At 32.9% G+C, this 24,587-nt stretch overlaps 1 protein-coding gene across 1 annotated transcript in view; it reads left to right on the top strand.

The window, feature by feature from the left end:
* The window catches only part of LOC130441754 (protein dissatisfaction), a 65,924-nt gene that overhangs the window by 33,881 nt on the left and 7,456 nt on the right, over window positions 1–24,587 (top strand). Inside the window, exons 4-5 of the mRNA XM_056775540.1 lie at window positions 21,036–21,400; window positions 22,946–23,089. Of these exons, the coding sequence (XP_056631518.1) occupies window positions 21,036–21,400; window positions 22,946–23,089 (509 nt within the window). The remainder of the gene's footprint in view (window positions 1–21,035; window positions 21,401–22,945; window positions 23,090–24,587) is intronic.

Raw genomic sequence — 24,587 nt, 5'->3', positions numbered from 1 at the left:
GTGATGATTGACGATTCTTTTTGCCAAAAATGGAAGAATTTAATAAGCCTTACATGTGATTTCAAGAAGACGGTGCCACATGCCATAAGGCACGCGAAACGATGGCCAAATAGAGAGCCTCTTTTGGTGAACAGTTCATCTCATGTTTGGGGCCTTTCAATTGGCCACTTAGATCGTGTGATTAAACGCGTTTGGACTTTTTCTTGTGGAGCCATGCTAAGGTTAATGTCTACAGGGATAAACCACTAACGATTGACACACTGGAAGCCAATATTGAAGCATTTATTCGTGAAATATTGGCCGATATGTTGGAGAGAGTGTGTCAGAATTGGACCTTGCGCATGGGCTATCTAAAGCGGAGCCTTCTTAAGCGAGTTCAATACGGCATTTTCCAGCATCCATCATATAGTTCCACCTTAGCGCCGAAAAACTTTCATCTTCTCTCTGAAAGACATCAAGCGCTTCCAAACTGACGTGGAGGGGAATCCCTCTCAATTCACTTGCAATAATTGGCGAGAAAATTTTATGATTAAGATATTACAGATATATGTAGAGAGAAATAACCTCTATTGTATATTCCTTCTGGTGATATAATGTTTTTTGTATATTTTTTTTGTAGAAAAAAGTAAATATTCACATATAATAGACATACGATTCTTAAACAATTAATCACCTAACAAAAATAGTTTCTAAATTAACTGAAATTTGATAAAAATATATAATCCATAGATTAACATACACCTTGTATTATTATGTATTTAGAACTTGAAGTGAGAAGTAATCTCCTACCTATACACTGAAGTAAAAAATTTTTAGATTCGAAACTAAACAGTTGTATGAATGTGAAATATCGTGATGCGCCTTTGCGATATTTGTGCGTCATGTGTGAGCACAATTGGCTGGTTCTCAGGGCACATCATTCCGTGATGTGATGGTCTATTTATTTCTATCGTTCGTTCTTGTCCCCGCTTCATTCGACCACGATGAGATGATGGAAATGCGTTTACTGTGCTGGCTTATTCATCGGCTTCGTGCTTGATCTTTTGCTCTCCCTATAAAAATTTATAATAAAAAAACAGTGGCGTCACACAAATATTAGGGATCAGCTAAATATCAATAGATAAAACTGCACAAAACTGTTTTGTTCGAAACCTTAGTACCCTGATTAATTCCTTGCATAGTGCTTGGGAAATCGGGTCCAGCCACAAGCAAACATACGAACTTAAACAGAAGAAACGGAAACTATTTCATCACAACTATTGAAGATTACACTGACTGACAAACTTTTTAACTAAATTTCAATATAAATCAAATTTGACAAGACACGAGGCTACTACGACGCGATTAAAGCAACAACAACAACCACTTACTTCACTATACCGACTACAACTATGACAGACACTAATTCCACAACACATAGCATAACTATTTCTATTTTCTTTTTAGTAGAATATACAAATCAAAAGTGAATATCTTAGAATCTATTTCATAAATTAAAAAAATTTAATATTATGTAGAGAAATCTTCAAAATGTGTGGAGCTAACGTTTTTGAATGTAAACATTCTTCGACAATTCCTCCCCCTCCCATTGAATTTTGTCGTATTTTTTATATTATGTAGAAACTCTTAGTTTGTGAGTTTCAAGAGGTGTCAAATTTTTGTTAAAACAATGTGTATAACCTTAATAATTCGTATCAAATCCACACACTTATATATAGGATATTAATTATATAATAAAAAAATCGATCTCAAGCGAAAATTTTTAAACATTTTATTTCTTTCAATCGTAGATAGTAATATTATGAAGATAAGTCAAAAATAACTCAGCAGACTTATTTAACTAAGATAAATCTACAAGCTTTCGTATGCCTAAGTTAGTTGGTTGGTTATAGAGCTAATTTTGCACCGTACCCTCTCAAAGCTTTCTCGAGCAATCCAAAAAGTCTAAGGGAGCGATATCTAAGCTGTAGGGTGATCCTGTACCTCGCATTCTTTCAAGAAGTCATCCTTCTATGATGTAATTTTATAGCAGAACTTACATTGTATCTGCTGGACAACTGTTGCGATCGAGAATCAATTTCGCACTAGATACTACAGACGTGCCAACTTTTTCGTAAGGCGATGAGCTATTAATTTTTATGAACGTATTACGAGTTGCAAATTTCAATCTCTTAGTATATTAGAAAAAATTATTTCTCAAAACGTGTCCATTTTCATGAAAAAAATGAAAACAATATGTGTGTTGTTTGCATTGAATAATGAGGACAGTTCCAAGTTTCGTTAAGTTAAGGGGCTTCATACGAATTCAAGATTTTTTTCGTCTCGTCATTGGTTTTCAAACATGTTTTTAGAAAATAGTTTGAGCGATACTTTGTATAATATTTCTAAAACCATAGGTAAAGGTTAGGTTAAGTAACCTCGATCTGGATTGGTCGTTGTTCACTCAGAGACCTGAGGCTTATTATGTTAAACTTTATTTTCCATGGTTTGGTAACTTAATAAACTAAATATCGTTGTCAATAACAATTACAGATCCGGCTGGAATAAGAGCTAGCATTTGTATAATGTATTCCTCGAACACATCTGCATTCATATCCTCGTGATAGTCACCGTTTTTTTTATTCAAATAACAGTAGGCCACCATCAACAAAACCACTGTCACTGCCAATATATGTTACTAATAATCGGCTGCCTTTCCTTGATTGAGCTCTCAATACTGTAGATAGTCTCTCATTAAACCAAGTCTCGTATAAATAAAAAATAATTTTTCCTTCCTCCCGGAGTTTCTTAATCGTCCGTAAATAAGACCTTCTCCAACACACAATTTCTTCGGAATCTTTTAAATATGACTTATTACGTTGTTTTTCCCAACAAAAATTTAGTTCAGAACCTGCCAAAGCTTATTTCTGCTGATTGGTGGCCTTCCGTCTTCCAAAAAGGTCGCCAAAATTTTATCAATGGTAGGCATTTTCTTTTTAAAGTGAAATGAGTGGACTTTCCTGCGGATTGCATATTTGTAATCTTCATCGATGTAAACCTTTGGCCGCCTTCCTCACCGAGACTTTGGACCACTTAAACATCCACTTGTTTTCCTTTCTTAAGAAGTTGATTTTCCTACACCTGTCATCTTCGAACACATACTTGTAAGATCATCCACACTCACTGAAGGGTACTGATATTGTAATGCAGCATATACATTTAAATCCATGGGCTTTCTCGTTAACCGAAAGTGCATGCATCTTCACTTTATGTATTGGAGTATAGTTTTCAAAGGTCGACATATTGAAAATTCACTGAAGTTTTGTAAATTTTTCTGTGACAAATACTGCGCTAGAAATGCAGTTGTGTATTGGGAATTTTCTTTTATAGGACTTTTTCTTAAGCTGAAACTTGTCAATAACCATTTAAGTGGATATACCTCATATTTTAATCTTTTATTACCCTCTGGCAAAATGTACCTAATTATCATTTTTCTCAGAAAACATTTTACAAATCGTTTTCAAATGAACCTTTCTGATATAGGTGAATACTATAAAGGGCGTGAAATATTTACCCGCCAATATCATTCCTTTCTTAAAATACCCCAAAGGAATTGTTCTGCTAAGGATTAGTAAAATAAAATAATAAATTGTTCTTAAATGTGACTACGGCTATGGTGGCCAGGAGAGGGATTGAATTTTTACTCTACGCTCTTTCCGAATGGATTATAATGAACTATTGTTCTTTTTATAACCTATTCCTTAACATTTTTAACCCAGAATAATGATTTTTACGTTTTGTATTTCTACTTCCGCATTTCTTTTCCATCAAGGAAAGACACCTGTAGTGTAGATGTTCAATCGCCTCTACTTCTTCATTACACTATTTGCAATAGTTACAATTTCTGAAGTCTCGTGCCAATAGTTTAATGTCCAGTAATCGCTTCATAACTCTTCTGGATAATATATTTTGTGTTCTCTTGATTGATCTTCGGCCAACTAGCTCTGGATATCGTGGAATCAAATCTGTTGCACCATATATTCTGATGGTTGATTCTGATTCCTGTGTCAATAGCATCTTTTAACAATTTGATTCGTAGTCGCAATGTTACTCATATAAGCTTCAATTGAAATGGTAACTCCTACATGTAGTCACAAATTATAACTATGTGTCATGGCACATAAATATGAGACTTTTAAAAAATGGGTTTGCTTTTAAACTTTTCTGTGAGTTTTTGTTGGTTGATATCTAACAAAATACTTAACTAACTTTCAGAAAAAATTTATTCCTCCTGTTTTATTGAAATGTATTAAAAGGACAACTTTGATAACGAATACCGTATTTGTTATTATTTTTTTGTAATAAACTCTTAACTACATCGATTAGAGCTTCTTTTTATTTTTAGTGGCGCCAGCAACTAATCCATGTTTTTCTTTGACAGCGCTCCGGATACTTCTTTAAGAAACACATAACTAACTAAATTGGATTTTCTGGAAACGCTCATACTGAGCACACCGTTTAGGAAACATCCGTAGACCACGTAGCTCGGCTAAAAGCTGAGGGGGGTTAAGTTCAAATACTACGTTGAGCCACGTGACGGGGTTAATGAAAACGATTTTATTTGGGACACGAATGCTAATTTTTCATAAAGAATAATGAACTTTTAATATGTTCTTAGTAAATATTTAACAGAAAACATAAAATATTGTGGAACAAAACCACGTTAGGCCACGTTAGTCTACGTACAGGGAGGAAGGGGTGCAAAAAGAACTATAATATGACCAGGTGGTTTATAGCCGATCCCTTATACTACCACTATATCAACAATCATAATTACGCTGTCTGACGCGCATTTCCATAACCAAGTTATCGTCTTCAGAATCTGAAGGGAAACTAAAACATATTAACTTAACCTATCTATTTATACTATTTTCTTACCAATGAACTGTCTCCTGCAAAAAACAATTCCAGCGGAAAATTTTACATTTTTTCTTTAACCACCTAGCTGTAGGGTGGAATAGGTTCCTTGTCCCTATTCAAACCTTTCTTATATTGAAAAATGTCAATACATTCGAAATCATCCAACAATTTATTATTGGATACATTTTTGTAACAATTTAACATTATTTATATCAATTTCATGATTATTATTGACAGCGTAATTGGCGGTAGTCGATTTTTTTGTCCATTCATATACGTACGCAACATACTTCTTGTCACTATCACTACGGGAAAAGGTGGTTTTACACAGAAATATCTTAAACTAACTACGGTTAATTAATCTATCTATAATTCTCTTATCACAACAATTGAGTACCTCTACATCCTTCAATATATAGAAGGAAACCACAATAAGTAACAAAATTATAGGTAACAGTAATAGATAATAATTAGTATATAAGTCCATAGTAAAAATTAAACCAGTATGCAGCATGTCCGAAATTAACTAATTATTCCAATGAATATGCCCTCAAGTGCGGGAAAAGATTATATTGATTTGATTTTGGCAAGTGATTGTGCATTTTTTTCCATTGTTAAATATTGAGCACTTAAGTCATTCTGAACCTGGGGTAGATAGGTAAAGGTCGTGCTCCGTGTTCCTAAATGGATAGCCGTGAAACGACTTGTCTGAAATTGGAGAAGCGTGCTTACACATTAGGCAAACGGATTCAAATATGAAAAAAGAGAAGTCAGAATTTTTGATGTTTTGTATAATTCACTGCAGTGAGACTGCTATTTAGTCCGAGTAAAAATCTTACAGCTCTATTATGTAATTTGAAGATTCGCTCGAATTGAGTCGCACCACACGTACCCCAGAAGGTACTCAATAAGGACAAAATAGTCTGTTAAGAAGGTGGATAAGTTCAGTTCTTTGAAACCTAATCTCAGCGTAAAACAGGAGAAATTGTCCACAACAAGCCCTAAGAATTTTACAGATTCAATGACGTCAATGGTGGTGTTATTTAATAAAAAGGACAACAATGTATTTTTATATGATAAACGTTGAGACATACAAGATAGAATCGCACCATGATTTAAGGGTCATTAGGTCATTAGATATGGTCCTATGAAGTGCCATGACATAAGGCTTGCTCCAAGAGAAATTAGTGTTGTCTGCAAATAGAGATATTTTACCACTGATGTCTAAATAGGTGATGTCGTTTATAACAGAACAAACAAAATAGGGCCTAGTACTGAGCCTTAGGACACTCTAGATTCTATTAGCTTGCAAGATGACATCGTTGAATCAACCCTTACAAGCTCACTTTGGTTGGTAATGTATGACTTAAGCCATGCGAGAGGTGTTCCCCTGAAACCGTAGTACTGCAGTTTGTTGATTAAAATATTATCATTAACACAATCGAAAGCTTTAGAAAAACCACAAATAGTTGTTGCAGTAGGGTGCTGGCAGCTTAGGCTGCGGACACATTATTTAGGAGGAAGAATATAGCATCATTTCTGCATTTGTATTTTATATTTAAACAGAAATTATTAAAGGTTCTTTTTGACAAATATTTCTATGATCTTAGATAACGTTAGATAACGTGGGAAGGAGTGTAATTGGGCAAAAATTCGTTGCTTGATTTTATCTCCTCATTTATGCAGAGGTGTTTCTTATTTAAATAATAACTAAAATAAAAATGAATATATATTTTACGTGAATAATTTAATCCTATAAAATATCTTTAGCTCATATTTTCGATGTGTTTCCAAGTAAACTGCTTAAACGTATAAAAATTAAAACGACACTGGTCTCGACAATTCTGCACAACCAGCTTAAAGTACAAAGCTTCGCTAATAAAGATCCCTAATCTCTTTAGCTCTTTTAAAAATGTAAAAGCGACCAAAAAATACTGTTTAACTTAGCTCTACTCTCTGTGTGACGATACGGGCTTTATACTCCATTATATAAAAGAGAGATCTTTTTAAAATCTTAATCACTTTTCACGCTTCGTGCTCTAAGTCGAATTGAGCCCTCAGCTTCCCCGTTTCGCAGTTTAATTTATTGATTCAACATTTAAAATGTTCAAGAAATATTAAACTGAATCTAGTCCCCTTTTGGAAAAATATTTGTCTCTGGAAATTTTTTTTATTTGCGGCTGATCAAAAACAGAGACTAATGTCATTTTTTAAATATTCAAAATATTATGTAAATAAATTTAATGAGTTACAGTCAAATAAACTGTATACACGGTGTTAATATGGAAACGTACCAAAATATGCAAATCCACGCTACATTTACATCAACGATCTAGCTTGGGTTGACATACACTGTAAATAGAAATAAGTCTCTAAAGGTCATTTAGTTTACCCCAAAAATAACAAATTTCACTGCAACCGGAGAGTGATGCCGTTTCTGCTTATCAAAGCTATTTTGACTTGTTCACTTCTAAATAATTAATTATTGGACTTTTTGGCTATTTGTGATCAAATATCCAGCCAAATACCAGAAGAGCATATCCAGCATTGTATGAGTTTTGAGCTTACTAACAGTACTAATGCAGCGATGTTACCCAATCAGATCCAGTAATTTTGATCTCTCTGTCCTTGGGGGTAAAGTTGATAGAGAAAACCCACATTTCTCTTAGCTGACCTAACAATCTCAATTTTGATAATTTAAATAAAACAAAGACATGTATGGATAATGCTTCTACAAATTAGGCATTATTTTAGTACAAACATTCGTATCTACCTATCAAAAATAACAAAAAGTCTTGACAAGACTAAGGTATTTTCAAATACAACTTTACTCAAAATATAACCAACAGACTCGGTTGGGACCGTCTGAATGGCCGTACATATGTTTTTTACTTACTTTACTTTAAAACTACTGACATCTCTACCGCCAGACGCACCTCTACCAACTTTACCCTATCCATCGAGAAGACCAAAAACATTCGTTAGACTGAAGGAAAGAACCAACCTTGGTGGATCATAAAAAAACATTTGCAACAGATCGGAAAAATAAGCAGTGAAGGTGCTGGGGTTCCTGATAATCTGACAGAACAGTTCACGATATGGTAGTGGCAAAAGGTAGTGACTTTCTCCAAATAAATTACTGCGAAGTTCATATCCCAAAAAGGTGCTTTTGTAGGTGGATTGTACGTGGAATTGTTCTTTTAGAAGTAGTGAATCCTGAACTATATATGCAGATCTTTAATGTCTACCAATGAATCGAATGAACCAATCTATAATCGATTATCTGGCGATTGTCATTAGAAAAAGCGTTATTCTGCAACATGACAATGTCAGATCCTACTGTGTAAAACGAACATTGGAAAAATTAATGAATTGAGGTGGAAGGTTCTGTCTCGCTTATTAATTGTTTTTTATCAGTCCGCTATTGACAATTTGCACACTAGGTGGCAGAATTTTGTTGATACGAAGGTTATTACATTATTGATTTCGAATAAAAACCGTATTAGTTTGAATGACATTACTTTCCTGTCCTTCTTTTACTCGATCTTCATTTATAGTACACTTTCAGAGTACTCGTAATTAAGTAAAACTGTGAAGATATGTATCAAGTTCTTAGCAATAGAATACATAAAATTGATCAAAATCAACTTATTTCAATAAGTTTTCGAAGTGTATTTTTTCCTTCCACTATATCAACTGATATAAACACCAATCCATTGATTTCTTTGGATATATATGACCGTTTCTATTGTCAAATTAGAAAACAAATGGCAAGAAAAGTCCTGGTGTTGAGTACACGACTATTTATATGAAACTATAAATATACAAAGTCAAAGTATCCAACAACTTCGCATCTCTGTCAACTCTGTCAACTGTACCAGTATTAATCACTTTGTGATATATTTTTAAAATGAAATCAGCAAGGGTTATACTCAAAATGGAAATAAGGAAGTACGCTTTTGTTCATTGGAATAGCGTATGAGTCTTGGGAAAGGTTTTTGAAATTTTTTAGTTTTGTAAATTCACCTGACATTTGTTGCCATGTTTACCAATAATCAGTTAAGCCATCCTTAAATTTGGCAATAAAGACATAATCTGAATTTGGACAGTTAGGTAACTAGGGAGGTATTTAAGGACACTTACTTAAACTGAACTCAAATTAATTATTGAAATATTTGTTACTGACAATGACATTCGGTAGGAACTCTGATTTACGCAGGAAAAATGTAAATGAACAGAAGTGTACTAAATTAGATAAAAGCCATTACTGAAGTATCATAAATTATTATTCTTAAAAGCCAAGTAAAATAAAAAAGCTCAACCTGTTTCAAAATTATTTATCTTGCTTAATATCTAATTACAATAATAACAATGAATTTATGCGGTAGTTTACGAAAGAGTTGTCGAAATATAGTTGAATGCATTCAATTAAAAGTAAAATAAAATAAAATGTTGGAGAAACCTCAAAGAGAATTCAACATCAACTTTATGAGGCAGTTAAGAGTTGCCGTGGCAATACCTAAACGGAATTGTATTAGCAACAAAGAGAGAAAAATTACGTATTTTGTGAATATGTTTGTACACTGAGAGATTGAAATGGAAAATGTATGGAAAGGTGTAGGTGGCAACTAATGCCACAGTTTCATTTAACAAGAATGTATTTCAAGAACTTTGCATTACCTCTCTAGTGAAGGAAAAATTTTGCTGAAATAAGATGTTCTCAAAAATACTTAAATCCTCCAATAAAACAAAATGTGTATTGCCAACAATTTTATTGTGAAATTTCATCAGCTCATTTTATTCTCATTAACTATGATTCAAAAGCTAAAACTTTTATAATAGTGTTAGGAACAGACATAGGTTGTGAAGCTGGTCCTGTATGGTTATAATGGAATTCTAAAATTTAGAAAAGTCGTGGCATGTTTGATATACTTTTTATAAACTGCGGGATTCGTTTGAGGTTTGTTTTTTATATATGTTTTTATCATAGCAAGCTGTTTATTTACTTTTTTTAACTATTTTTAGGAAAGTCTTTTTATTTATTTGTTTGTTTATTTTCTAGAATTCTAGAAATGTCGTTTCTACACTATATATATATATATATATATATATATATATATATGTATATATATATATATAATATATATATATATATATATATATATATATATATATATATATATATATATATATTGTTATGGTATTAATAGTGTGTAATGTTTATTTTTATAAATTTTATTTTAAATAAAATCAGATTTTAATTTGGGCGCCATTAATAATTATTTGAATTTCTTTATTTTATTATGTTATTATTATTTTTTTTATTCTCAGGGTATTATATTGTGAGGTCAAATTAAAAAATTTTATTGCGATAAATTGTTATGGTTATAAGGTCAGATCATAATAGTTTTAAGACCGGGTCTGTTCTTTATAATGAATAAAATATTCAAAATATACAATTTCTTAACTAGCTATTACAATTATTTTATTTTACAAACATTCATTCATTCATTCATACTCATAATTACATTCATAAAACTAAATTATATGGAAATGTGAACTCAAATATTATATACTAAAAGAAATACTTAAACTTAATAGAACAGTACCTTAAGTGTTTGTTATGTTGTATTTTTTAATTTTTTTTTAATTGGAAATTGTTACGGCCTTGCAGAATAAACAGATACTCCGCTGTAGTTCCACTCCTGTTCTTTTCCTTTTCACAACTTCTTTATCTTGGAAATTGTCCCTTTGTGAGTATTCTCACTTATTTCACTTTATTTAATTGTTTTCACTAATTTCTTATTACTACACTTATACAATTATTAATTATCAATCCTTTGAATATTTTATGCCTTTTTTATCAAGATTTTAATTCAATTAAAATTATTTTACTCTTTTTTTTTCTCTTGCCAAAAAAAAATTTTCTTTCTCGTTGTTGATTTTTTTCTTCATTCCTTTTTTTTTAAACAAACTTTTTTTTTTCTTTTAACCAATGATATTTATTTTAAGTTAGTTACTAAATTGTCGTTTCTAAATTTTTAAATTATTGTGACTTTATTCAAATAATATTATTCTATAATTTCTTTGTTGTATTTATTTCATTCCTATGTTATTAATTTTATCATTGCAGTTGTCAAAATTTTTATATTTTATCATTTATAACCTTAAAATTTATGTTGGTATGTCACACAAATTTTTGAAGTGGGTGCTCCTGTTTTTATCTGTCAATTTATGGATTAAATTCTTTGATTATACAGGATTTGTCAAAATTAAATAATAATTTAGAATATAGTGTTGGCCAAAACTTAATATAAAGAATGTTATTTATTTTATTGTGATAAACTGCTCTAAATAACCGAATAACAGAACTGAACTTATTGCTTTATTTATATCTTATTATTATTTAATAATTTATTTTGAATATATTCATACCATAACAATATATATATATATATATATATATATATATATATATATATATATATATATATATATGCTTCTAAATGTTCTTGATTTTAGGTTTCTTCTGTTGTAAAATTAGTTTTTTTAATGGTTAGGTTTTTGTAAGATTTATAAAAAAAGTCTTTGCCAGCTATATTATGAGCAGTTTCTTATTGGGAACATGGCAACGAAACACCCAAAGTGGACTAACTTTAATATATTTTTCGAGCTTTCGAATACTTGTGTATTCATCGTGTGTGATATAATTAAGATTTTCGGTAGTTTTGAATTGTATTAATTCGCGTAAAATTTATTTCTCATATTTTTATATCTAAACAGTTAACTGTTGTGATTCATTCGCTTCGTTCCAAAAATTGGATTTAAATAATTTATTAGAAGGAATTATAGGAGTACGTGTGTGAAAAAACGATTTTCTGAACACTTCATATAAAAGCAAAGCTGAAAAGTTATTAGAAAAAAAAATTAGCAACGAGTATAAAGATTCATATCACAGATTTATTAAAACGATCATAGATGATAGAGCTTTTACAACTCGATACTGTTTTTTAAACTATTTGTATGTTGGTGGCTACATAAGTAATTAACGAAATTTAAAGAATATTTGACGAAAAACGTAACATGCCGCATGTTGCTGAGCACACATTAGATTATCAATTATTGGTAAATATGAGATCTTATATCAAGAACTTTTTTTTTAAATTTATATATTATTTTATAGATATATAAAAATTAAATGAGATCTCCCTTTTATCGCTTTGTGCATTGCTGAGATCCCATCAAATACAAATCCGAGACAGAGGCAATAAACTGATAGAACTAAATGACGAGTTCGAATGTGAAATGTATTAACATGTGAACTCGACATCCAATTCTCTCATGCCCGGATCACATCACAAACCGTATTCGTCAAACGAAATGTAGGTAATGTATTGAGATATTTTATAAGGAGTAAATACCGTCATCCTGTTTAGATTTTAGGCTAAAAAATATCACATATTCGAATATTGAAGCTTTTCGTTTGTCTATTTCAAAACATGGATTGTAGTTTTCGAAAAGCTCTGTATTCTTTCTTTAATATTACCTATGCGATATACTATTCTTATCAGAAAGAATGTGAAGTGGCTCCAAAAATCAAAGATAATCAAAACACTTAAATTGAGTAAAAATGGAAAAGTAAAATGTTGAAACTAGTAGAGGAAAAAAACTTGTTGCCACTTTTCCAGTTACTATAGTAAGTTCATGCAACAGGTAATATTCCAAAAGACTGGCTTACCTTTGTATTTATTCCCCTCCCTAAGAAATCAAAAGCCAAGAAATGTGATGAGTTCAGACTGAAAAGTTTGATGAGCCAACTGCTTAAATCCTACTTAAAATTATACAAGCCAGAATCTACCATAAATATGAAACCCATCAAAGCGATACCCAATTTGGATTTTGTGAAGGTCTAGGTCCAGAAATGTCGAGATATGAGGAAAGATGTCTATGCCTGTTTCATAGACTACGTGAAAGCCTTCCATCGACTTAATCTTACCTTCCTTCTGACATTACTACAGATAAAAGGATTAGACAAACAAAACATCGAGCTTATTAGAAATCTTTATTGGAACCAAGAAGCTACGGTTAGATATGGATAAACCATATCAGAACCGGTGTGTATAGGAAAGGGGGTACGACAAGGTTGTGTTTTGTAGCCAAAATTGTTCAATATGTACTCTGCGCACATGTTTAACCAAGCAATAGGCGATAACGAGGAGGGAATAAAAATTAACGGCAGGATATTAAACAACATACGTTATGCAGACGACACTGATATCATTGCAGACAATCCAGAAGTCCTTTAACTCCTAATCAACAAAGTTGTAGAAGTGGGAGATCAGCTAGGTATGAAAATTAATGTGACACAAACAAAAGTAAAGGCCATAGCAAGACTTCCAAACCCACAACAAACATAAACATCTATGACACCGTAATAGAAAAAGTTGAGAAATGTATCTTGACAGCTATATAACGACAACTGTACAACCTGACGTCGAAGTAAAATCACGTATAGAACAAGCTAGAGCCATATTCCTAAAGGTGAAAAACCTATTATCTAACGCAACCTTGAACTTAAACTTGAGATACCGGTTTGTAAAGGCTTATAAGTGCGCTCAGTTCTCTTGTATGGAGCAAAAACATGGACTTTAAATGTGGATACCTTGAACAGACTCGAGGCTTTTGATATGAGGATCTTCCGTAGACCACTGAAAATATCATGGATTCAACATATACCTAACGATGAAGAGCTTAGACGTATGGGAAAGGGAAGAGAGTTACTTACAACAATAAAGAGAAAAAGGCCTGTTATTTGGGCCACATATACCGTAACAACAAGTATGATATACTGAAATTAATAATAGAAGAAAAAATCGAAAGGAAACGTGGACCTGGTCGCAGACAACATTCATGGTTAAAAAATAAGTATGCCGACATTGTCGCCAACCTCTATTAAATGGTGATGGCACTTGAAGAAGAAGAAAGTGCGTGATTTCTAGACTTCCATCAAATTTTTACTCTAAATTTGCGTGTGAGTTCGATATTATTTAGTATATTTGAATGAATGAAATGAATAACATGGATAAAATAGGGTGGCCATTACTTGTACATTTGTACATTCTTGACGCATGTAAAAACAAGCTTTTTGATTATTATCATAAATATTGTTAAATTCTACTTAATTATTAATCAGTCAAATAGTCATCAGTGAACATTGAATTCTAGATACTTAAACTTTTATCAACATATCTGAATTCTTCTTAAATACTTCCTCTCTTTAAGTGAAACAATAAAACAAAAAATGTTCATATCTTTGAGTTTCACAATAAAAGTATCCAATAGAATCTACTTTTTTTACTCATTTTCCTCCTGTTAAAGTCATTTTTCTCAATTTATGCTTGTATATTTCGCTTTAGCTGTAGTAGTATAATTATTTGAACGATATTGGTATTTCTTGGTCATTTACTTTTAATTAATCAGTGTTTTCATAACGTTTCATAATTTTTTTTGGAATCTAAATTTTTATCAAACTTCTTATCGGTATAACTACAACTAATAAGCTACACCTACAACTCTTGATCCCAATTGTTTACTTTCCGCTTATTTCTTGTGGAAATCACCAAAATACAAGACATTTGTACTTTTTTGGTAAAATAAATAAGAACTTTTGCTATTTGTTCTTAGATCATCAAACATTCACCAGTAGAGCTCTTCCTCCTCTTTCCATTATCCTCCAAAGGATGAAGTGACACCATTTATATTTGATTCAGAAGTTGTTTTCATGTTTGACTATCTTGTGCAATCTTTTCCGCATGCTGTAGTCTCATATTTATTAAGGGTTTCGTTTGGTTTACCCATATAGATGGAGATCTTCTTCTTGGGCGTTTTCCTTCAACTTTCCCTTCGTTCCAGTGTTCCTGATCTTCTAACTATATGTTCCAGGTACTGCAGATACAATCGGTTTATTCTGGTTGGCAGCCTTGTAAGTGAACCAATTTTTTGTAATACGGATACGTTAGTTCGGTGTTCTGTCCATGATACTATTCTGTTTTTATCTGCTTTGGGAAGATAAGAGCATCAACTAGACGGAGTTTCGTTGTTTTCGTGATAGATTTGTCCATATTTTATTTTACTTGGTAGTCGCTGATCTTGCCATAGTCAGAAGACGCGACGGCGTATTTAAGATTGAAGTTACGATTAAGAAGTTAAAATTGTTTACCAATTCGTAGCCTGCAATTTTTGATGTTTGGGGAGAGTTGTTGTCTTGTCTATCAACTATTATTATTTTCGTTTTAAATTTATTTTTTTTAAACTATATTTTTCGCTGATAACAGTCAGTCTGGTCATAATGTCTGTTGCTGGCATGGTTGACGCTATGATCAGTGTGTCGTCGGCGTAGCGCAGATTGTTGATCCTCTTTCTGCCAACTGATTGCCACTCATTAGAGCTACTTCTTAAAAATCCAAATCAGAATATGAATTAGAAGATAAACCAATACGAACTGTCGCAACCAATATTTACATTGAATGGCTCGATTATTTCATCAGTAATATTATCCCATTTCTTTTCTTCGTTAATTATATGATTTACTACCTTTTCCCAGTTTTTAGACTTGAAATTATGTACAGTCTCTAAAAACATCTGCTTAACATCGCTCATTTCAAAAGAATTAGAGATACATAGCTATGTTGAGGGATTTTTTTTCCGCAACTGCAACAATTTGAAGCCTATAATCGTACGACATGGTTTCGGCAAGATGGCGCAATAGTCATACTTCTAATGCCTCTTTGCCGGTCGTAAACCAGATGTTTGCTGGGAAACTGATATCTCGCCGAGGTCTCTGTCTCTGGACCTAACACCACCGGATGTTTGGGGGATTCCTGGAAAGTAGAGTCTACTCCAATAACCTAGCCACGCTTAATCAACTTAAGACCAACATCCGGGAAGAAGTAGCAGCTATTTCCCGTGCAATGTGCCAGCGACTTTTTAACAATTTGAGATCTAGATTCGAGGAATGTTTGCAGCGCGATGGTGCACATCTGGATGATGTTCCTTTTAAGAAATGAATTTCCTAGATGTATATTTCAAATAAAATAAAAAATTGTATGTGGATTATATTTAATTTTTTATTATTATTTAAAACTGCTTTTTTGAGATGGTTTTGTATACTCATACTCTTTTAAAATGTAAGACCTGCAAGACTCTTGCAGCAATACCAAGACCAAGATCACTCATGCAAGACCAACACCAAGACTAAGCCGGTTTGGGACTTTGTCTTGTATTTGCTCATCAATACACATTTTTGATCCCCTCCCTCACCTACTGTAATATTTAATATACGGGGCTTTTGGTATATTGAAACCTTTTTAAATTGTTCTGTACAGCTTGGTTGATTATAAATAACCAATAAAACACCGAAAACTTATATAACCGGTCGATTTATCAAAATTTTAAGAACAATTTGGTTAGGATTATTGACTATTATTATGATTATGATTATATGACTATTTGGATTATTCTGTAATGATATTGAAAATAGCCATACTAATTTTAACGTTAGAAATTGAATTTTATTAATCTATAGTCCATAAAAATAAATTAAATATTAATTATTCAATGTTCTGGCTGTAATTACGTGACATTCTCATAAATCATTATTTCTCTCTTCAATCGTTTGTAGCTGTATGCGATATCATACAGCTACAATTCAGAAGTTAATTGTTAAGTAAATTTCCATAGAATAGAATAGAAAATAATCGTGATCTTTTGAAGATAACAATGTTGTTTTCTTGCTTGGCCTAATAACAGCAGCGCAATCTACAGAATGTGCGTCCGCCGCTTCGTGTCGTGGGAGTTTATAATGCCGGACAACGACGCTAAACCGGAGTAATCTCATCATCCGATAGTGTCATGTCATTCTGTCACGCTCCTCTCCTCTTCCCTTCTGAACCTTCAGCCGATATCGAGTCACCAACCTACCGGTGAAAATAGGGAACAACGGACCTGGTGTTGAAGGGAGGATACGATGTAACCGGGAAAGGTCAGAGTCCCTACAAGTGGTATTGGGGTGTGTTTTACATAATACCCTCCGTAAATAGGAAGATGAATTTATTTCTGATATTTAATTCATTGGATTTATAACATCTGAAGCTGTACAACATGTTCCGTATAATAAAAATTAAGGATCCAATATTATACGAGGGTTACCACTTAAGTTTTGAAATAGAAAAATAAAAACAAATATTTATAATTGGATATGCTATATTCTTGTTCAAAATATTCCTTATTAAAATCAATACACTTTACAATACACAATACACAATAAGAAGAAATCATTTGGTGCCAAACAAGGATAGCCCATCAATTCGATGTTTTTACTGTTCGAAAACGTTTTTTTTAAGATTGAGAGCTCGCATTATTGTGTTTGTCTTCTGCGATTGATTTCCCTAATTTTTTAGAACACTTCTGGCAAACAAATGCTGGTGTATCATTCAGAAAAGACCGTTTTACTTTGCTCTAATGGAACGATGTCGTCATGTCCCGCTATTCCGAAAAAATTGCGGTATTTTCTACGAAGTGCTTCATGTGCGAACAACTTTTGTTGAATTTGGTTCGTCTTGAAAGTCCCATACAGTCGATAGTTGTTTAGTTTCGGTTTTATATACATAAATCCATGATTGGTCGATCTTATAGTTGTATTTTGAAGCACCTCGATGGAATCTTTTCAGCATTTCTTCGCACCAATCGACACGAGCTTTTTTTAAGCAATTTTCAAATTATGCGGTATCCAACGTGAGCAAAACTGTTTGACAGCTAAATATTTATGCAATATTGAATGTATGCAAGTGGAACTAATGCCCAAGTATGCCTCAATTCCATGGTATATCACTTGACGATTTTAGAATATCAGTTTACGATGTTTTCTGGCACAACAGCCAATTTTGGGCGATTTTCATGAAATTCAACCTGTAACAAAGTGCGACCACGATTGAAATCGCAACATCGGCAAAACACATTGGTTCAAGAAGGTGCTACATCACCAAAAGTCGAAGGCAGTTGATCGGCACACTGCTGTTAGTTTAATCCACCTAGAAAGAAAATAGAAAACCATCGCACGAAAATAGCACTATTACGACAACGAATTCTAAGTACATTCACCATTCACATCAATGTTGTCATATCTCGTAGTTATTGAAATCCATCTTTATGAGTTTGTCCAAAGTATATATATTTGTTTATTGATAAAATGAATGTATTTTGAATCAATTGTAGTACAGTCTATTTGAATGAGTTGTCTCAGTTTTAGGTCCTACTGTACAATTTCCGATCATATTTGTTCATTTAGAAATTAAACTCCGAACAATACTATTGAAATGTTCATATTGAGTTGGTTCAAAATTCCCTGATATGATTTTTTTGGAAGGAACTTTTTAACCATCTCAAGTACACTTTTGTATCACAGAGTCAACACATATCTGTCAAGTATGAATTTGCAATTCTCAAATATTTATAATTTCTCATCAATAGATTCTCTCCCTCCATCTACGATATAGGTCTTGCACCAATCAATAAATCAGAGACTCACACTATCACAATAAAACAAGAGCTTTTGAGAACTTCAGTTGCATATGGTAGCTTTTATAAGGTATACAAAGATGCTTTGATGCTTTGTACTCCCACCATTCCCATCTTACCATTCTGTTGAATTGTTTGCCATTTTAGAAGCACTTAATCTTAACCGATTGTCACTAACGGCACACTATATTGTAACTATCCTATACTGATTCTTATCAAGAAGGAACTAATTACCTACAGAAATACAGAAATTTTATCTGGATTCCATCCCACACCGTAGTATCTGGAAATGAGAAAATCGATTGATTGGCAAAAAATGAATGCACAACGAACAAAACGAAAAAAATTTCTTTATCGTACAAACCAATTTCAAAGCATTCTTCAAGAGCAGAATCCATTAAAAATAACAAGAAGTAGCAAGGTGGACCCAACACAAATCATTTCTTACTTCACTAATAACCGCACGATTAATGCGACAAAAAACGATCATGGATATTTAACAATGAAGATTTCATATGCAAAATTAAATTGCAGTTCAATGTCGTAGGAATATAATTGGATGTTTGTGCCATTTTCATTGCATGAATACAATTGATCAATGTTATTTTTCATCGTCAATATTACAGTTCTGCGTGTTACAATAACAAGACTATACAAACAGAAATGTAAAATACTCGTATTGTAAAATCAACATTACCTTTTCTACCGATTAAAATTTTTTATTCTCTCTAAGAAAGTTGGGAACTAATTGATTTGATTTTGAATCGTAAATATTTTGTATCTGTAGAGATAAGATGCATACGAACAAGCTTGCGAAATGGGTCCTTGTGCCGACCCTACAATGGTATTTTCAAATTCGGCGAATTCACGCAATGCCTTTAATCTGTTTTTTATAAATAGCGGACGCGCCTTTGAAAAACTTTTTATGATAGTAGGCGGTTTATTACAGTATTTCTGCTAAATAATTTCTAGGAGAGTCTATTTATTTATTTCTTGTGTTTCTTTATGTTCTAGAGTTTTATAGAATTCTTATTGTGGTATATACTCGTAAATAAGTTTATGTAACGCGGTTAGCTTTAAATAAATAGTACTGAAAAGAACAAATTAGTAAAAGTAATCGCAGAAATTGTTTAAGTGGTATTTATAAGTAAAAGTTAAGTGTATTGTGTAGTGTATTTTGTACATACCTTCCAATTTGAAATTTTTTTAACTTTTCAAGACCTATACGGAATTTGTTTTTTTAATGGTTGTTTGATAATTTTTTTCACGATGGAAAAATATAATATTCATATTATTATATCTATTATAACGACTGTTTTTTCACATCTTTATTTTTACACAAAAGTTTTGACCTAAAAAATTTTGCCATTCTTGAAGAGAATTAAATTGCACAGATGCTCTGTGCAATTTAAGTTCTAATTTTTCACTAAATTCACCACTAAAAAAATTATTCGACATTGACGTTGAATTTTAGTATTAGACTCAATTTTGTTTACTTGGTTGGAAAATTTAGAAGTCAAATATTGGAGAGAAAAAAAAATTTAAGAAACTTCGCGCGTACGTAGCAAAAACCAGAATTGATAAAATAGTTCAAAATTCAACGTTCGATTACATGGAAATGTTTTTATTACCAACAATTCACAAACAGAGATTCTTCTTCTTATTATTGTACCTTGACAGGCCCTCCTGACGTTGACAAGCACAAGGGCAAGCTGACCCCTGTTTTCAGCCACTCTAAACATTTGTTTGATGCTATGTATGCCTGTCCATTCCCGTATGTTCCTCAACCAGGAGATTTGTTCTCTTCGTACGATCTTGCAACCCTTTATTTTCGCGTTCATTATAAGTTGTAGAATCCCGTAACGATTTTCTTTGAAGACATAAACTCCATTGGCTCTGTGTAACTTTTTTATTTTCTTGCATAGCCACCCATGGTAGCCTTAGCATTCGTCTATAAGTAACCACATTTCAAACACTTTTTGAAGGTTGATTTTGACAACCTTCAGTATCCAAACTTCAGCTTCGTACAACAGCACAGAATATAGCATTTAATATTTGTCTTAGTGTTAAATACAAACAGCTACAATACTTTTGAACTGTTGCAAGGGCCGATTTAATCCTGCATCTAATTTTCTTATCCGTGTCCAGTTGCTCAGTGATGAAGCGTCATAAGTGTTTAAAATTGAAGACCCTCACAACGTTCTATCCATTCATAATTCATCTGTAGTGACGTGTTGAGGAATGGCTGGCGGATTATTAGTTCTTTTTCCTGTTCCACTGCTTATTTTTAAGGAATTTAATTTCAATCAATGATTTTTATTATCCAAACTTTTCATATTAATGATTTGCTAGTTTTCCATAAAAAATAAAATTGTTGTGTCATGTAAGTGACTAATGCTACCTATTTATTAAAATATGTGCCTCGTATTTTGTTAGATTTGATAAAATTATTATAAATTGAAAAATTTTTAAATATTGTGTTTTCCAAATCGTATTATATAGCAAATTACTAAGTTCCTTTATATTTTTAAAAGCATTAAAAATTATTTCTGTTCATTTAGCTGTTCAGCATGAAAGAGGACCACGTAAACCAAAAATACAACATGCGCCCAATTCGCAGATTCACCGTTCTCCAACAATTTCACATTCCCTCCAACACCTTACAGTCCCCAGTGATACGAAGCTTTCTATAACAAGCACAACTGCCGGTTCCACTATTCCCGGCGGATTCCATTTCACTCCAGCGGGGATATTCACACCTCCTCCTCCGCATCCAATGAAGGGTTTAACACTGCCCCCTCCACCAGTTTCAAGTCCGTCTGTTGATGCTGTTACTGCTTTGCAATTACCACCCATGTTTCATCATCCTACGATGCCACCGCCACCGGGTCTTTTACATATTTTGATGTCCGCAGAAAAATGTCAGGTAAAATCTTTATCTATAAATAGTTGGCTACAAAAAGTCGCTTACAATCGAAAACACGAACCTTGAATGCCTCGGAGATGCGTACGAAATAAAATATAATTTTAATGATGTAAAACCGGATTTATTACGAATGCTAAACTGATTTCTAAGTCTTATATCTCAATACAACGGTATGTTCATATAATGAAATAAATTATCAGCATTAAAAAAAAAATTCCTAACTTGCCTCCAAAATATGTGCTAGTAATTGACAATGCTCCGTATCATATTGTTTAAAACTGAATTTTAAAAAAATTGAACCAATTATGATGTACTTCGTTCCTAATATGGTAATCATGATATATGAGGTTTGTAAGCTTCAGCTTGACTGACGACGAGCGTTCGAGGCTACCAAAAACAACCAAGATATTATCAAAAAAGTTTACCAAATGGTACTGGACAACCGTTAGACTAAGGTAAGAGAGATAGAAGAAGGATGGGCATATCAAATGAACACATTTGCCATATACTGAATGAAAAATTATGGATGCGTAAGTTATCCACGCGTTGGATGACGCGTTTGTTCACTTTGGACAAAATTCGACTTCCAATGAATATCTCCCTGGCTTGATTGACTCGGTTAAAGCAAAATAAGTCACATGTTTGTATTGCAAAGGGCAAACCTTCAAAAAGATAAATCACTAACAGGAGACCCATTTAAAGAAAAAAGTGCTTTTCCATCAGAACAACCCACCATCTCACACCGGTCATCACCATGGCTAAAATTCACGAATTGTACTTGTACCCCAGGGTTCCTGTTTCATATTCTTAAAATTTCACTTGCAGGAGTGAGATTTTCATCAGACGAGGACATTATTGCATACTTAATCGCCTATTTTGAGGAGAAAGGGTTAAAAAGGTTAGGACATGGCTAGAAAAAAATAGCCAAACGTCCTTGAAGGTTCTGAAAGCTATTGAGTTCAAGTCCAACCTAGTATGGGTATGAAAACAAACTCTAAAAGCATTAGTTAACAAAAACAAAGCAACCCTAATATGGCTTCCAGGCCACCAAGGTATACCAGGAAATGAAAAAGCAGACAGCCTTGCCAAAAAAGAAGCAATGACTCCAAACCTTGAACCAGAATCCGGCTGTGGCCTCATGAGATACCACATAGTAACGAGCTGAACGATTGGCTACAGAATCAGATAGAGTCTCATTGGAGAAATACTCCAGGCCTAAGGCATTCCAAAAGATTCATAACCATATCAGCTAAGAAATCTGAGGAACTTCTTGTGATGACCATAACTGCAGACTCTACGACCAAGCCAAGGAAACAGCAGAGCATCTACTCTGCGAATCTCTTGTCCAATTTGCTGAAAAGCTTAAGGAGTTTGAAATGGTGCTAACATCTAGGGAAGTGGGACACAAAAACCACCAAAAAATAGTCTTCTTTGGGAACAGTCTAAGTATTTTGAAAACAGAAAAGATATAACTTAAAATAAAGCGATATTTTGATACAGTTTGTTTGCTTTTACTTATTTAAAGACAGACCTAATTTCTTACAGGAGCTAGTGTGGGGTACAAAATTATCGCAACTAGAATCGCCATCAAGCGATCCTGGAATGATGTCAAGTCCAACAGGATTACCTTTAGCAACAAGCCCACCTCTAGCTCCATTACCGCTTACTCCAACCTGGGAAATGCTACAGGTTCGTAGATTGTGATACGTAAATCTTTAGTTTTCAATGTTTCAATTATTCTGGGAAATGGATTTTTATGTAGGCGCCAAGATAGAATAATTGAAGAAAATATGAATTCACTTAAAAATTAAATCATGCATATTTCGGTTTAATGTAAAACACAAACCTCCGGGTGTAATCTTGTGCTGGTGATCGAGCGATTTTAGTTGAACAATTACTAAAAAAATAGTGGGTATTTTATGAAAAGGCCTTCCTTATAACAAATAGTGCAATGAGAAAAATATATTAAAAACGTTTGTAAATGTATTGCTACTTAAGTTTTAAGAATAGCTCAAACAAAGCTTCAACTTTATAGTTGAAGAAAATATTGATATTATCAATTATTTCAAATTTGTTGCATTTTTGAAAAAAAATTCTTCTAAGAATTCAAAGAAGTTTCAATTGAAACCACTAAATAAATGCTGTAAAATGGATTGAGCTCGAATCAAGCAAGCGCCATATTTTTCCACATTTGTAAGTAAAGGACAACTTTTTACTTAATAAAACTTAGTTTTTTAACCCAGTAGTGAAAAAATTTTTGCATTATTTCAATTTATGTCTTTTGCTTTTCAGTTTATAGAGATAGTAAACAAAAAAGTACAGGACAATCGTTTTATTATATAAAAAGTGTCCCATAAAAAATTTCGGCTTCCAATATTCACTTTATTTATTGAATAATCATACAACAAGAGATTCTTAATATTCCAAGTATAGCGTCCAATAAGCTCTTTAAGACATTGGTAAAAATATTATTTGGGCTTATAAGCAAAAAGTTCTATAGACGCATCCTGGAGATACCCTGAACTGACAGAATCACCAACGACGTACTAAGACGCATTGGTCGCAAAAAAAGCTGTTGACAATTATTAAGATAAGAAAAACATCTTACATAGGACACATCTTACTTCTTCTTCTTCTTTGGGTGCCTTCTTCTAACGAAGGTTGGAAATATCCCCAGCAAAGTCATTTCTGTCTCTGGCCCTTCTTATAAGCATCTGAGAGTCTAAACCGGTCCACTCGCGAATATTATTCAGCTATGAAGCCTGTCGTCTGCCAGGACCACGTTTTCCCTCGATTTTCCCTTCCGTCAGTAGTTCCGAAAATCTGTATTTGTCATTTCTATAGATACATGTGTCCCAGATACGATGTTTTTCGAGTTTTTATTAATTCTATAAGTTTCCCTGTCGGTGCCTATTATTTGCATTACTTCTTCGTTACTAATATGTCCAGGGAATTCTCAGCATCCTCCGAAAGATCCACATTTTGAAACATTTCCAAACTCTGTAAGCGCCTTGTGAACTCACCTTAGAGGTCCAAGCCTCCGTTCCGTATAAGGTGCGGTATGCATAGCATTTCACCATCCGGTACCGGATTTTAAAGTCGATGCTCGAGATGTAAAAAATTTTCTCATTTTTAGAAAGACAGGAAAAAGAAATCCTGGCTCCGTAACATAAGAGAAAAGATAAAT

The sequence above is a fragment of the Diorhabda sublineata genome, chromosome 3 (genome assembly GCF_026230105.1).
Source record: "Diorhabda sublineata isolate icDioSubl1.1 chromosome 3, icDioSubl1.1, whole genome shotgun sequence".
Taxonomy (NCBI): Eukaryota; Metazoa; Arthropoda; class Insecta; order Coleoptera; family Chrysomelidae; genus Diorhabda; species Diorhabda sublineata.
Note: the sequence above shows the minus strand (reverse complement) of the source record. Positions and strands in the feature narration are given on the sequence as shown.